The 13,113-nt window shown below is 38.6% G+C and overlaps 1 protein-coding gene across 1 annotated transcript in view; it reads right to left on the bottom strand.

The window, feature by feature from the left end:
* Positions 1–255: 255 nt before the first annotated feature.
* Positions 256–13,113, bottom strand: part of me1 (malic enzyme 1, NADP(+)-dependent, cytosolic) — a 94,584-nt gene continuing 81,726 nt past the window's right edge. The window contains exons 7-14 of the mRNA XM_028471635.1: positions 7,879–7,988; positions 4,497–4,594; positions 4,304–4,417; positions 3,901–4,006; positions 3,612–3,754; positions 3,362–3,535; positions 1,045–1,143; positions 256–966 (exon numbers count right to left, since the gene is read on the bottom strand). Of these exons, the coding sequence (XP_028327436.1) occupies positions 799–966; positions 1,045–1,143; positions 3,362–3,535; positions 3,612–3,754; positions 3,901–4,006; positions 4,304–4,417; positions 4,497–4,594; positions 7,879–7,988 (1,012 nt within the window). The 3' untranslated portion in view covers positions 256–798. The remainder of the gene's footprint in view (positions 967–1,044; positions 1,144–3,361; positions 3,536–3,611; positions 3,755–3,900; positions 4,007–4,303; positions 4,418–4,496; positions 4,595–7,878; positions 7,989–13,113) is intronic.

Here is a 13,113-nt window from a genome sequence, read left to right on the forward strand (position 1 = left end):
TGATCACCAGGTCAGAGCAGCGTTTGCCCAGGGCTGATATTAGAGATGTAAAGGGAGGTGACCAAAGTGATTGTCTGTGTGCGGTTAGCCCGAGGTGGGACGCTTAACGCCGGACGCTGACTGGTCTGCTTGCTACTTTATTGATTCCCCACTGGGTCGGCCAGTCTTTTTCTGACCGTCTGACTGGTGATCGATCCATTAATATGTGTAAAACTCATCTTCAATAACAGTGAAGCAGCACCAGACAGAGGCAGATAGAACCATAAAGCAGGCTGATTCACCTGCTGCTTTTATTGTGGAACTTTGAGGCTTATTTTCAGAACAACTTCATCCACTCATCTAACAAAAGAGAAAACACATTTCAAGCTTCATGGCAGTTAAACTGTAATGACAGAACAAAGCCTCTGGAGGGAACCAAAGCATCACCCCATAAACATCCATTACTGTTCATTCTATCATAGTGGTGACAAACAAGCAAACAAAAGATAAAATGCAAGTATCCTTAAGGCAAGTCACGGGAATAAAATAGATTGTGCATTTCATTCTGCTCTGTTCAAATCACCAAACCAAGTTATTGAACAGATCTACAGTGTTCATCAGTGCCTGAGAGCTAAATTTACCCCATAAAAAGTTGTTCATATTGACAGTTTTTGGATTCAAGCTGAGATTAAAGAACTTTGCAGGATACATAAAAGGACCGATGCGTGTCTGTATGTTGTTGAAGAGAGGCCTACATTCAGCTTTGTGACCGTATTGCACGTTATTTGTCCTTACCAGGGACTCCCTGTGTCCAGTGTCTTACAGTTTGCAGGCCTGCACAGTCATGCAGTCCTCTGGCCAGCGGTACGAGTCAACCACAAACTCATCATAGTCAGTGCTGTAGGCCAGCGAGCGCACGTGGGCCTCTTTGTCCGAAGGCTCGGAGCGAAGTGAAGCCACGTTGTGCTCAAAGGCAAACTCCATGATCTGTAACAGGTTTTAGGAGGATTTAGCCACTTGGCTGACGACGGATGCCACAATAAGACACTGTGAATAGACTCTGACCTTGGCTGCTAGTTTGAGGGAGGTATTTCTGATGGAAGAGAGAGGAGGGAACAGTCTTCCCTCTGCCAGATCCTTATCTGTGACCAGGTTAGCTAAAGCCTGTTGAGCACAGATGACAGATTTATGACACAAACACAAATCATCATCAGAAACAACCTCAGCGTACGCCACAAGCAGACTTCACACACTCCAGCTCCAAACGAAACATGGATCTTTAGTTTGAGCAGGCATGGTGGTGGACATGGGTCAGCTAATGTGCACTTTTAGAAAGTAGAGTATGTAGAGTATTCTTTATTCATCCCGCAGTGGGGAAATTTACTGACATGACAGCTCAATCAAAAGTGCAATAAAAAAGACAACAGAAGGCAACACAGAAAAACCCAAAAGACACCAGAAAAATAGTGCAATGAAGATAAAAATTAAACAAACAATACAATAGTAGAAGCTATACATAAAAATAAAAATAGAAATAGAAATATAAATAGAAAAGAATCTAAAAAGACTAAAAAATAGATATATACCTATTAACCGGCAGGGGAAAAACATCCATTCAGATGTATGGATATACAACAAAAAAAGTAATAATAATAATAATAGCATGTCCATGGGAGAGGTAGAAGCCAATAGGCTTACAAATAAAAAGCAGATACTGTGTAATAGGATAAGTATATAATATAATAGTCCCTGATCAAATATCCTTATCCTAACCGCTTTTCAGGTTCCTGTTTGTTTGAATATTTTAAATATTTTGTGAACTTAATTACTAGATACCTTAAGTTAAGAAAGAAGCTGAAATAGTTTAAACCGACTACTTGCACATTGTATATTTTTGTTGTGCTTTACTGCTACATACCCGTCCTGTACTTTTTGTTTTACTTGGTTGTGTACGGGTATATTTAAAGTTCAATAAATGTTAAGCGTTCTATTGGTGTATTTAATTTAATTTCTAATATATACCTTTATATCATATGAGGGTTTCAATTGTCTTTCATAATCAATGTGCTTTAAAAAAAAAAAGTATATCGGCTTCCAAAAACGGCTTTAGATATCGGCCATCGGTTTAATTAAAAAAAAAATCTATCTATCTACTGTATCTATCTATCTATTTATCTATCTATCTACTGCATCTATCTATCTACTGTATCTATCTATCTACTGTATCTATCTACTGTATCTATCTATCTATCTATCTATAGTATCTATCTATAGTATCTATCTATTTATCTATCAACATTATCTATCTATCTATCTATCTACAGTATCTATCTATCTATCTATCTATCTATCTATCTATCTATCTACAAGGATCAGCTAATGGAGGTGTGTTTGTTGGTGTGTACATCAACCCCATCTGAACTTAAAAACAAACATTTCCTGGTAGAGCTCCTACAAAATTAAACACCTTGAAGAACACATGGACAGGAGAGTTTACACAGCAACATGCAGGGTTCCATGCCATTCTCCCTTTCAAAGTAAAAGTTACATTTTCTTCCTTGAACATTAATGTTTGTTTTTCTGTGTTTCTCTTTTGGTACAAATCTTAACGTTTTTTTCTGTGAGGTGATGATTAAAATATAGTTGTTTGTTGTGAATAATTCCCACCAAAAGTGGACCCACAAAGGCTCAACAGGTAAAAAACAAACTTCTCAAGAGCTTGAAACGATTTTAAATTTCTACATGTGTTGGGAAATCCTAGGTAGGTGCATCAATGTTGTTCTGTTGCCATCTGTTGTTCACTTCTGGGCTTTGGTTTTGTCTTAATAATGTAGTGCGACCTCTATTGACCCAACGTACCATGTTGAGAACATGCAAACTTGACACAAAAAGGACCCAGATTAACTCAAGCAGTCTAACTCACTACAGTGTTTCTCAAATGGGGGTACGCGATGGCATTACGGGGGGTACTTGGGTGAGAGAAAGTAGAAAATTAACAAAGGAAGCATTAAAAATATGAAGTTTCATAATGTTTATTAAAGTGAAAAATGATGTAAATGATGTTGATTAGAACATGAACTGGAAATACAAGAGTCAGTCTTGGTCCCACACCAGGCGGGAGATGATCGGAACTGATGAAAACTATAGAAATAATTATATTGAGGAAGCACTAAATACTGTTTCATTCCACTTATTTACAAAATGAGATTCTTTAAAATGTGTGTTATTACCCAATGATTTCATCATTGTGCTCTATAGTTGTTTTTTTCATAGTATGCTGAGCAAAATGTTGTAGTCGGACAAAGGGGGGACTTGGATTCAGGAATAAGAGAAAGGTGGTACCACTGCACTACACCGCACACAGTTCATCACAGTGTGTTACCTCTGCTGCTGTAAGGAAAACCTCCTCTGTGATATTCTGTAATCCACATGCAATGACGCCCAATCCCACACCAGGGAAAATGTAGGAATTGTTTCCCTGGCCGGGGTAGAAGGTCCTCCCATCAGGCAGCGTGACTGGGTCAAAGGGACTTCCACTGGCAAAGATGGCTCGACCCTGCACATTTCAAAAGCATAAATATGATAAGTTTGTTTCATATGACCTGAAACATCTTTATCACCCTTTTGATCACCTCAGTGAGTGTGTAACACTGCTCAGCCGTGCACTCAGCTTTGCTAGTGGGGTTGCTTAGGGCAAAGATGATTGGGCGTTCATTAAAGGAGGCCATGTCACGGATGATCTGCTCAGTGAAAGCTCTGGAAACTGCAGCCACACCTGAGAGGAGAACATTCTTCCATAATTAGTTTTCTTCTTCACTTTTTAGTATTTTAGGTATTTCACATGACTTTAAATTATCCATGAAGTCAGCTCATTAGAGTGTCTTTTGTCCAGTGCAACATGTGGATTTTGCTTGTAATTACCAATGATTACAGTAGGTTTGAGTTCCCGAACCACATCTTCTAATTTTTTCATTTGTTGATGCTCATGAGCAAACCTCTCTTTCTCATGTGTCAGCTGATCTCGGCCCTGAGGAGTCACAGGACACACACAGTAACTATTACATGGACTCTCAGTAACACGCTTGGAAATTCACATGATTATCACATGATTACTTAGTTTCATTTTCAAAACCCATTTCACCGGCACAGAGCTTATTACATAGAGCAGACATGGCTGGGTAACTGGCGGCTCGGGGGCCACATGCAGCCCTCGGTCTAATTATGTGCGACCCCAAAGTAAACACACAAAATGACTCCAAAAACATACAAAACAACAACAAATATACACAAAATTACAAAAAAAAACAGTGTGTGTGTGTATAACCTTGACGATGAGACCCTTGGAATCAACCATCCAAATCTTTTTTAAACCTTCTTCTTTGGGGAGACCCTCCTTCTCCATCGCCATAGTGACCAGCTCAGCGATCCCCATCGCTGCCTTTAAGCACAAACCAAAGTGCAGGATCAGAAAATTTTGAGCACGCACAACAGGAACCCTCAGTGGCTGCTGCACCTACCTCGCCCGCCCCTTGGAACACAATGGTGTGGTCACACATTTTGGTTTTAGTGATGCGGAGCGCTGCTAGGAGTCCAGCTACTGCCACTGCAGCAGTACCTGCATCAAGAACAGAACAGAGTGTCATCTGTTCTGACGACCATTCATTCCTGTAGAGTCAGATCTTTTCAATGGAAAAAACTAAGGGGTGTACAAACTTGAGCGAAAAATTGGGCATCGCCTTAGTTCAGGAAGGCACGAAAGTTAAGCTAGCCAGCCCCACCAGCTGATAGTAGCCCTAATCAGTTAATAATCCAGCTGATCATGTCCATGCCTCCCATTTGTTAGAGTGAGTCACAACGCTGTATTTAAACCACGCTTCATCCGCAAACGCCTCGCAACCCACCCCTACCCCAGCTCTTCCTCTTCTGTCTAATTAAACAGATGGTAATGGCTCAACTAATCCAGGACACACTGATGTTCTATCTTTCTATCCTATTCTGTTCTCTTCTTTTTTTTCACTAACCTCAACCAGTCAAAGCAGATGTCTGCCAAATCTGAACCTGGTTCTGCTGGAGATTTCTTCCTGCTAAAGGGAGTTGTTTCTTCCCACTGTTGCTAATACTTGTTCATATGGATTATTTGGGTTTTCCTTTTTCTTACAAAAAAAAAAATGTATATCTTGATAGCACGTCGAGATTACTTTGTTGTAATTTGCACGATATAAAGTTGAATTGAATTGTTCCAGGGGGTCCTGCGACCGCTCTCTCTGCTTATGCCTCTCCATGGAAAAGTGAATCGGAGCTTCTTTTGCTTCGGGCTTTCCACACAGCTGCTGGAAAGGGCAGAGAGGTCCCAGAACAGAGCCTTACCGCCAAATTTTTTCCTGCTTGCATTCAGAGGAGAAAGATGCTATTTTTCCCCTTGCTCCCTTTTTTTCCTGCTTGCTGCTCTTTGTCTTGTTTTAATCTAACAGGAGCCTCTATCAGCATCCCCATCTTGAATCTAATCATGGAATTGATTATTTGGTCTTTCTTTGCTTTTGGTCAAATCTCTCTACTAGAAGGACGGGCAATGGGAGATTTTCGCAAGTCCTGGGGATGTGGAAGACGTCCACCACCACCAGATTGGAATTCATGATATCGGGTCTTCTGCTGATTGGATCTGGCATTTTCCTGATTTTTCACAAAGTTGGATTACGTTGGCAGCATTATTGGAAGCCGCAGTAATCAACAGAAGGAGCCAAACTCTCTGAACTCTCTCTGAGTTAATGGTGTTTAAATGCTGGCAGTCATGTTATGGTTAGCTCGTCTCAAAACACCTTCTCTGTTCAGAAGATCCATTCCCTGTGCTGTTGTATTGAATTGAATGTTGTGTTTGTTGGTATTTTGTCGCAATGTTGCTGAAGAGTTTTTTCATGATCCCAAACTCTGCCCCTCTCTACAAGGGCCTAGTTTGGTTTTTCCATTTTTTTTTTAAATCTCTTCTTCTTCTTCCTACCCATTGTTGTTATCCCATTTCTCATCTAAATAAGGGGCGCCGCCCTTGTGGCGAACCGCAGTTCTCCCGCTCCTGGGCTTCATGTTTTCTTGGACGGGATGAAACTGAAATGTAATTTAGTTGCTCTGTTGCTTTGTAACGTGCAATGACAAATAAACTCATCATCATCAAATCTAAAATGCATGCTAAATAAAGCTATTTGACTAAAGTGATCCTGACTGAACTGCAATTATGTGCATGATGGACACATATTTACTACAGTGTCTGCAGACGCACATTTAAAGTTATGTTTAAAGTAATGTTCTATGTTCAAATCCCTACATTCTCTTTGAAACTTGCACCTGATTGTGTTAATTTTGACTTTACCGGCTGCTGTAATATTATTATTTTTTAAATAAATGCTATCTATAAATATGTGGTAGTATGACCAAATAAATGCTGATTTAACTCCATTATTGTCAATGTCCAAGTATCTCACCTTGTATTTAAGACCAAGAGTTACTATCCAGGACGATGAAATCATTTTCCAGACTTTGTTTACTTAGTCTCATCTTAGTCTTTGCTTTCAGCTCCACATGTAGCCACTAAAGCACTAACCCAATCCACCTGTTCACGGGTAGTCTAGCACATTCATGTGAAAGCTCAAAGCTCTAAAAGCATGAGTGGATTTCAGAAGCAGATGTGGACCCTCACGACAAGGCACAAAACAGATTAAAAAAACAATAATGTTTACGAGTGGGACGGAGTCAAGGTAAATTGACTTTTCTTAGGTTTTATTGTTATTTAGAGAAAATAATTGAATTGAAAGCCCCCATAGAGAAACTTTTTTTTTAAGCTACCCTTACCAATTCTAGGCCTGGGAGTTTGAGGCTTATGTGCAGTATCTTAGCTGTTGCTATCACTGCACACTTCTGCACCGAGGCTTAGAAATATATATACAGTATGCATGTATATTAGGGTGGGACGATACATTATGTTCACAATACGATACAATAGATGATAACGGGCTCACAATAATGATATGATATATCCCCCCGTGATACTCGTACCCTCAACGACACATCTTGTGTCCTTTTAATCTAGCAATATGTTGTTGCACAATATATTGTCCCATCTTTAGCATATATATATATATATATATATATATATATATATATATATATATATATATATATATATATACACACAAAATGTGTGTGATAGAGATGTACTCAGTTTTTAAAAAAGAGCTGAAAAAATGGTTAAAAGCAAATCAGTCATGTGATCATCTATAGAAGTTTTTTTTTTTATCAATAAGAAATTGCTTCGGTTGGTTGTAAATAATGTATATATTATCTCCATGTCTGTATCTTTTATTGTCATTGACTTAAATACGTATGGAAAGTAGCTAATGGCTAAATCTGGCACATTTACACAAAGTATTGTAATGGTGGTCATTAATGTGCACTGTCCTCTCCAAATAAACAAATAAAGTAAATAAGTAATAGTTTGTCTGAAGTTGCCATCAACCCATCAATAATTTAAATAATCAAATATTAGCCTCTGATAAGGTTAAAGCTTCTGTTTTATGTGACACGTTTCCAGTTAACTTTGACTGAACATGCAGGTGAAACAGTGAAATGTCTTTGAGTTGAGTTGCAATCAGGCCAGAGCTACACCATGCATAACACCTGCACAACTACATCCAATCAGAGTTTCACAAGCTTGTTGTTTATCCTGTAAAGCTGTTTTGCACGATACTATGCAGAATTAAAGATATTTGTTTGTAAAGGATGACAGATCGTGTGTTTGATTTATTGATTTAGAATGGATAGTGTGTGTTTTTTGTCAAACTTTACTCAACGCACCGTATGCAGCGAGTTAAAAAATATCAATTGGAGGAAGGTGTTTGCCCGTTGAGTTACCTTGGATGTCATCGTTGAATGTGCAGAACTTGTTCCGATATTTGTTCAGCATGCGGAAAGCATTAATGTTTGCAAAGTCCTCAAACTGAATCAGGCAGTCCATGCCATACCTGTAAAGAAAAGGGTACAAATAATGAGGGACAATAATAAAGGACTATGAAAAGGAGCTAAACTGCTATTCTAACATCATTCCAGTCCAGTAAAGGTGTTCTGCACCACAGCAATCGTTGGAAAACAGACGCAACTTTTTTCAACCAATGCAAAATTCACACAAAAAAACTATTCACCACATTAATTATGAAGAAGGAAATGTCAAAAAACATTGAAATAAATGTTTCAGGTTCTTTTTTAAAGAGCAGTGTTGTCCACTGTTTAATAGTCTTTTGCCGTGCCGACACCTGTTTGCCCAGCCCGACAGCACCTCACAATGAGTTTTAATGAGCGAAGTTGAACTGCTAATAAAGTGGAAAAATCGCAAAAAACGCAACATTTTAAAGGTTACAAACAAGAAGCCCACCCAGTAAAGCAACAGAAACTATTTTACAAGATCCTGCTGGGCCCACAGCTCACACGCTGTCAATGCAGCCACGCAGGAGCTCACATAAAAAACATCATACGATCTAAAATAAGCCCGGCCTTATGAGTCTGTAAAATTGGATTTAGCAGCAACAAAAGAAATCCCATGTTTCTACGGATGGAGAGTTTGTGTGGGAATTTACTGGATGTTTGCAGAGCTGCTGCTTCTGCCTCCAGGTGAAAGACAGGCTTTCATATGCAGACACAGGAACTCCTCTGGGTGAGGATTCACAATGTGACAAAGCAAGGTAATGCTGCACATCCGTAGTACTGGCAGTCATTCAATCTGTCCTGAACCGTCCATTCTTTACAGTCATGTTTTCAGCACTTCTGCTCTTATTTAGGACAAACTACAGAAAATATTTATTTCATTAGACTTCGTAAAACCTAAACTTGTGAATCAATGCTCTTAAAGAGTAACCAAAACAACTTTTATCTGCTGAAAAGAAATAAATGCATTTGGGTATGAAGTTATGTTGTTGATTGATTCATGACATTTTTGTCAAAGTATTTACATGTGGCATATTTTGTTGTCAAAATGTAAGAGTGACTGCCCTCTATGGGTGAAAACCTGACTATTACAATGGACTTCTACTATTGGCTGAGAATTTTGGTTTGTGATGTTTTTGTGACTTCTTACATCACCACCCACGACTGTTGGCCCCGCCCCTCTTATAAAAACTACCACCTGTTGACTAGCGAGTAGGTTGGATTGAGAGAATCAAAGGATTTTTTTTAATTTATAGCCTAGACACACTCCAGCCTATTTAGTTACACAGCGGTTCCCAAACAGTGGTACAGGAGCACGTTCATACCTGCTTCAGTCTTGTTATATATTTCAAAATTGTGATTTATGTTTGAATATTTTTTGTTAGACTGAAACAAACAAATAAAACTTAAATAAATTGAAATATTGCAGGTGGTGCAATGTTCCTAGTTTGTTTTGGCATTTTTTTTGGAGAAATTCACCACAAACTAACAATACCATTGCTCAATAAAACACTATATTTTCTTGTAATGTATTGAAACAATATTATAGACAATAATTAGCTACATTTGTACTAAGGATACTTCATTTACTTACTATTGAACATAAAAGTTGTAGTTTAACTAAATTCCACTTTTAGTTTTTTTTAATTTGTAGATCAAGCCTTAGGGAACCAATGTTTGAGACACATTTAAGGGTTTCGGAGAGCTCGCTATTCCACAAATGAAAAAGTATATAAAAATATTGAGAGGGTACTGAAGATATGAAGAGAATTTACACATGATTTGACAAAAATGCAAAGGGGGTACACAGGACAAAAATGATTGGGAACCACTGCTCTATAACAGTGTTTCTCAAATGGGGGTACGTGTACCAGAAGGGGTACGTGATGGCACTACAGGGGGTACTTGAGAGAGAGAGAGAGAGAGAGAGAGAGAGGAAAATTAACAAATAAAGTGTCAGTCTTGGTCCCACCAACTGTAGAAATCAATCTATTCAGGAGCCACTAAATCAGTGTTTTTCAACCTTGGAGTTGGGACCCCAGTTGGGGCCGCCTGAAATTTCTAAGAAAATTAAATAGATTTTTGAATTTTTTTAAAGCAACACACAATCAACAACTGAATTTCGATACTTTCACTTTGTACATGATCCAAAAAAGATTGGGAACCACTGAACTAAATACTGTTTATTTTCTTTAAAATGTGTCATCACTCATTAATTCCATTATTATGCTCTATTGTGGTTTTTAAATAGTTTTCTAAATGCTAAATGTTGTAGTCGGACAAAGGGGGTACTTGGGTCAGAAATAAGAGAAAGGTGGTATCTGAGCCAAAAGTGTTTGAGAAGCACTGGTTTATAAGATATAACTACACAATGGGAGGGAAACCACACAGCTTGTATTACAGTCCTTGACTGAAGGGATAGTTTGGAAACAGGCCAAAGAAACGTTGCAGGACGCCTCCACAGGCTGAAGTCCTGTCACTTAGAAATGCAGATGGAATGCATTTCATAGCTTTAATTTTCTGCATTGTTTCCCCTCTCCTTCAGCTGTCCAAAGCTTCTCTCCTTTACATACAACTCCACCTCATAAAGAAAATCCTCCTGGTTTCACGCTGTTGTTGTACAAGCTGTTGCTCACTTGTTAGTGTGGCTGCTCAGAGGAAGGAGTAGGAGGAGGTCAGTGCTGAGTGGAAGCAAGGCAGGAGAAAAAACAGACACGAAGCAGCTAAAGTTCAGCTGTGATATAACTTGAGGTCCTGAGAAGAGAGTTCCTTCTCTGGATCACAGTTTATTCTTCCCTGTGCTGCACTGCAGGACACGGACGTCTAATACAGGGACTGACGGCATAGCTGACTCACTGCCAACCCTTCAGCAGTGTCAAGGGTTGAAATGTGCTTTCTATCAGGCAGTGAGTGGATCTAAAAGGCAGAGGGCCGATGTGATAATGGCGCCGAGCAGGGACCTATAAACTTTTTAGATAACTTCCACAGAACTGTAAAGGGTAGATGGGACTCTCTAGCATGGAGCAGTGCAGCTTCCTACTGGAGAGGTCACATCAGTTCATGTAGGATTGGTCTGTAACGTTACTGATACGAGAGCTTTTAAGTTAGAAACTAAGGACTATTCTGACATTCATTTCAATTTGTTAGATGTGTGTGTGGGGCATATTTTCTCTGTCATACATCTCTTTGGTCATTAAATGTCCTAAAACAATGTATTCCTCCACCTGACAAACCTTTGGTGACGCAGAGGAAGTAGGAACTATTCTTTTTCGTGGTTTCGCCGCAACTTGTATGAAGTGCCTTACATTATAAATCTGATTTCAGGATACAAGGTTACACTGCGATGTTCAAATTACATTTCTGATATCTAAGATGTGTTATTACTTCATTGTCACAGTGATTTCTTGTCTTTCTTCATCAGACAAGGAAGACGCCATTTTTATTCTGGTTTGGTGACTCTGCCGTTTATGGGTATTTCCGTGGAAAGCCACAAAATCAACATCTGTCTTTTTTTTGACACAACTTTCAATAATGAAAACATCAGGAGTGTGAGTGTCACTTTGGCTGTGTGTTTGGGGACACACTGGCATCAGTAGTGGATGAGAATAACTTATGAATGAAAAACAGGTACTGTTATAATAATGTTATGTTATGGATTGTCAGCGGCAGCTTCAATCAATTATGTCTCCCAGACACAAAAAACTAATTGATATAATTGGAACCAATGGGGCCCCATGGTATTTAATCAACCTTTAAACAAGGACAACATAGGTCTCCTAGGTGTCTAGTATTTAGGGTTAGGGTTTTAGTGAGTCTCCCCCTCTGTTTTTCGTTGCATTGTTTTTCCATTTCTAACAACATTGGGACTAATTAATTTAGATATTTATGATTGTGTTAAAATAAAATTGGAGTCATGAGATTAAAAACACTTAGGTGTCAAATTATTTAGACTATGTGTGTATGAGAACATAGTGAGTGACCTGGCCTCGTCAAAAAAAAACAACTTGTTTTGAGATCAGGCTGACTAACCCCTGATATACTGTAGATGGCATATTCACGTCTAGTGGAGGGGGGCGGAGCCTAAAAGGCAGCGGTGAAAGCATGAACTGAACCTGGTCTGCAGAAAGTCCGGCAGGACCTCTGCAAAGAAGGTCACAGACAAAGATACTGTGTCCAAACACAGCTGTCCAACTTGTGTGTGTGTGTGTGTGTGTGTACACATACACAGACTGTCTGTTACCTCAGTCCCTAAGGGGCTATGTGGCTAAGGCCTTAATAAATCCCCAGTCCTCTTTCACTCTCCAGAGAGCCGGCATCTCTCAGCACACATTATTTCTCAAATCCCCGAGCCGTCATTAAAAAAAAGACACATTGTGAATTCTTTCTGCTCTCCTCTGTTGCCCCTTTCATCCATCTAGGCACCAATCTGAGTCTCTTTTTCATTTTGTTTGTGCCAAAAGTATTTCTTTCACTTATTGTTACCTTTGAATATAGCTGTAGTAGGACACATGGGTGAGATAATTTTTTGTCCTGTTCAACTCCCTTTAATGTAAACAGTTCTAACAAATAATATGCACACAATTTGAATAATTAAATCCAATTATTTTGTAAAAGGAAACCCCATAAATACTGAAAGTGAGATGCAAAAGACACATTCAGAAACAACTTGTATAAAGAAGCATTGTACAAATGTGACTTAGTGAGTTAGGTTTAAGTACATAAAAAACATCATGCATTTATATTTTTAAACACATTTTTAGGAGAAGCATTACTTAAAATAAAGACAGGACAAAAAAACAACAAAAAGAAAACGATTTATGACCATTTTAGAATGCTATTTGTTAGCAGAAACAAACACCTTCTTGCTACATGTTACATAAAGCTTGTTTCTTTTAAATGGTCATTGTTAATTATTCATCAATTTCTATACTTAGAGCTCAACTTAAAACCTTGCATTGACATACCCGTGGTTTTAAAATAGAAAATAGAAAACTTGTGCAAATTGTATCTAGAAATGATCAGTACAAAAAAGTCATTATTTAAATACTTTCATTATCAGGGATACGTGTTTTACGTGAGCCGAACTAGTTAAGTGACCGAAGCACCTAATAAAGTTGCTAATATCAGATGCATTTTATTTTGTTATCATTCTGACTCCGAGGGGTTATA

Source organism: Gouania willdenowi, chromosome 16, assembly GCF_900634775.1.
Source record: "Gouania willdenowi chromosome 16, fGouWil2.1, whole genome shotgun sequence".
Taxonomy (NCBI): Eukaryota; Metazoa; Chordata; class Actinopteri; order Blenniiformes; family Gobiesocidae; genus Gouania; species Gouania willdenowi.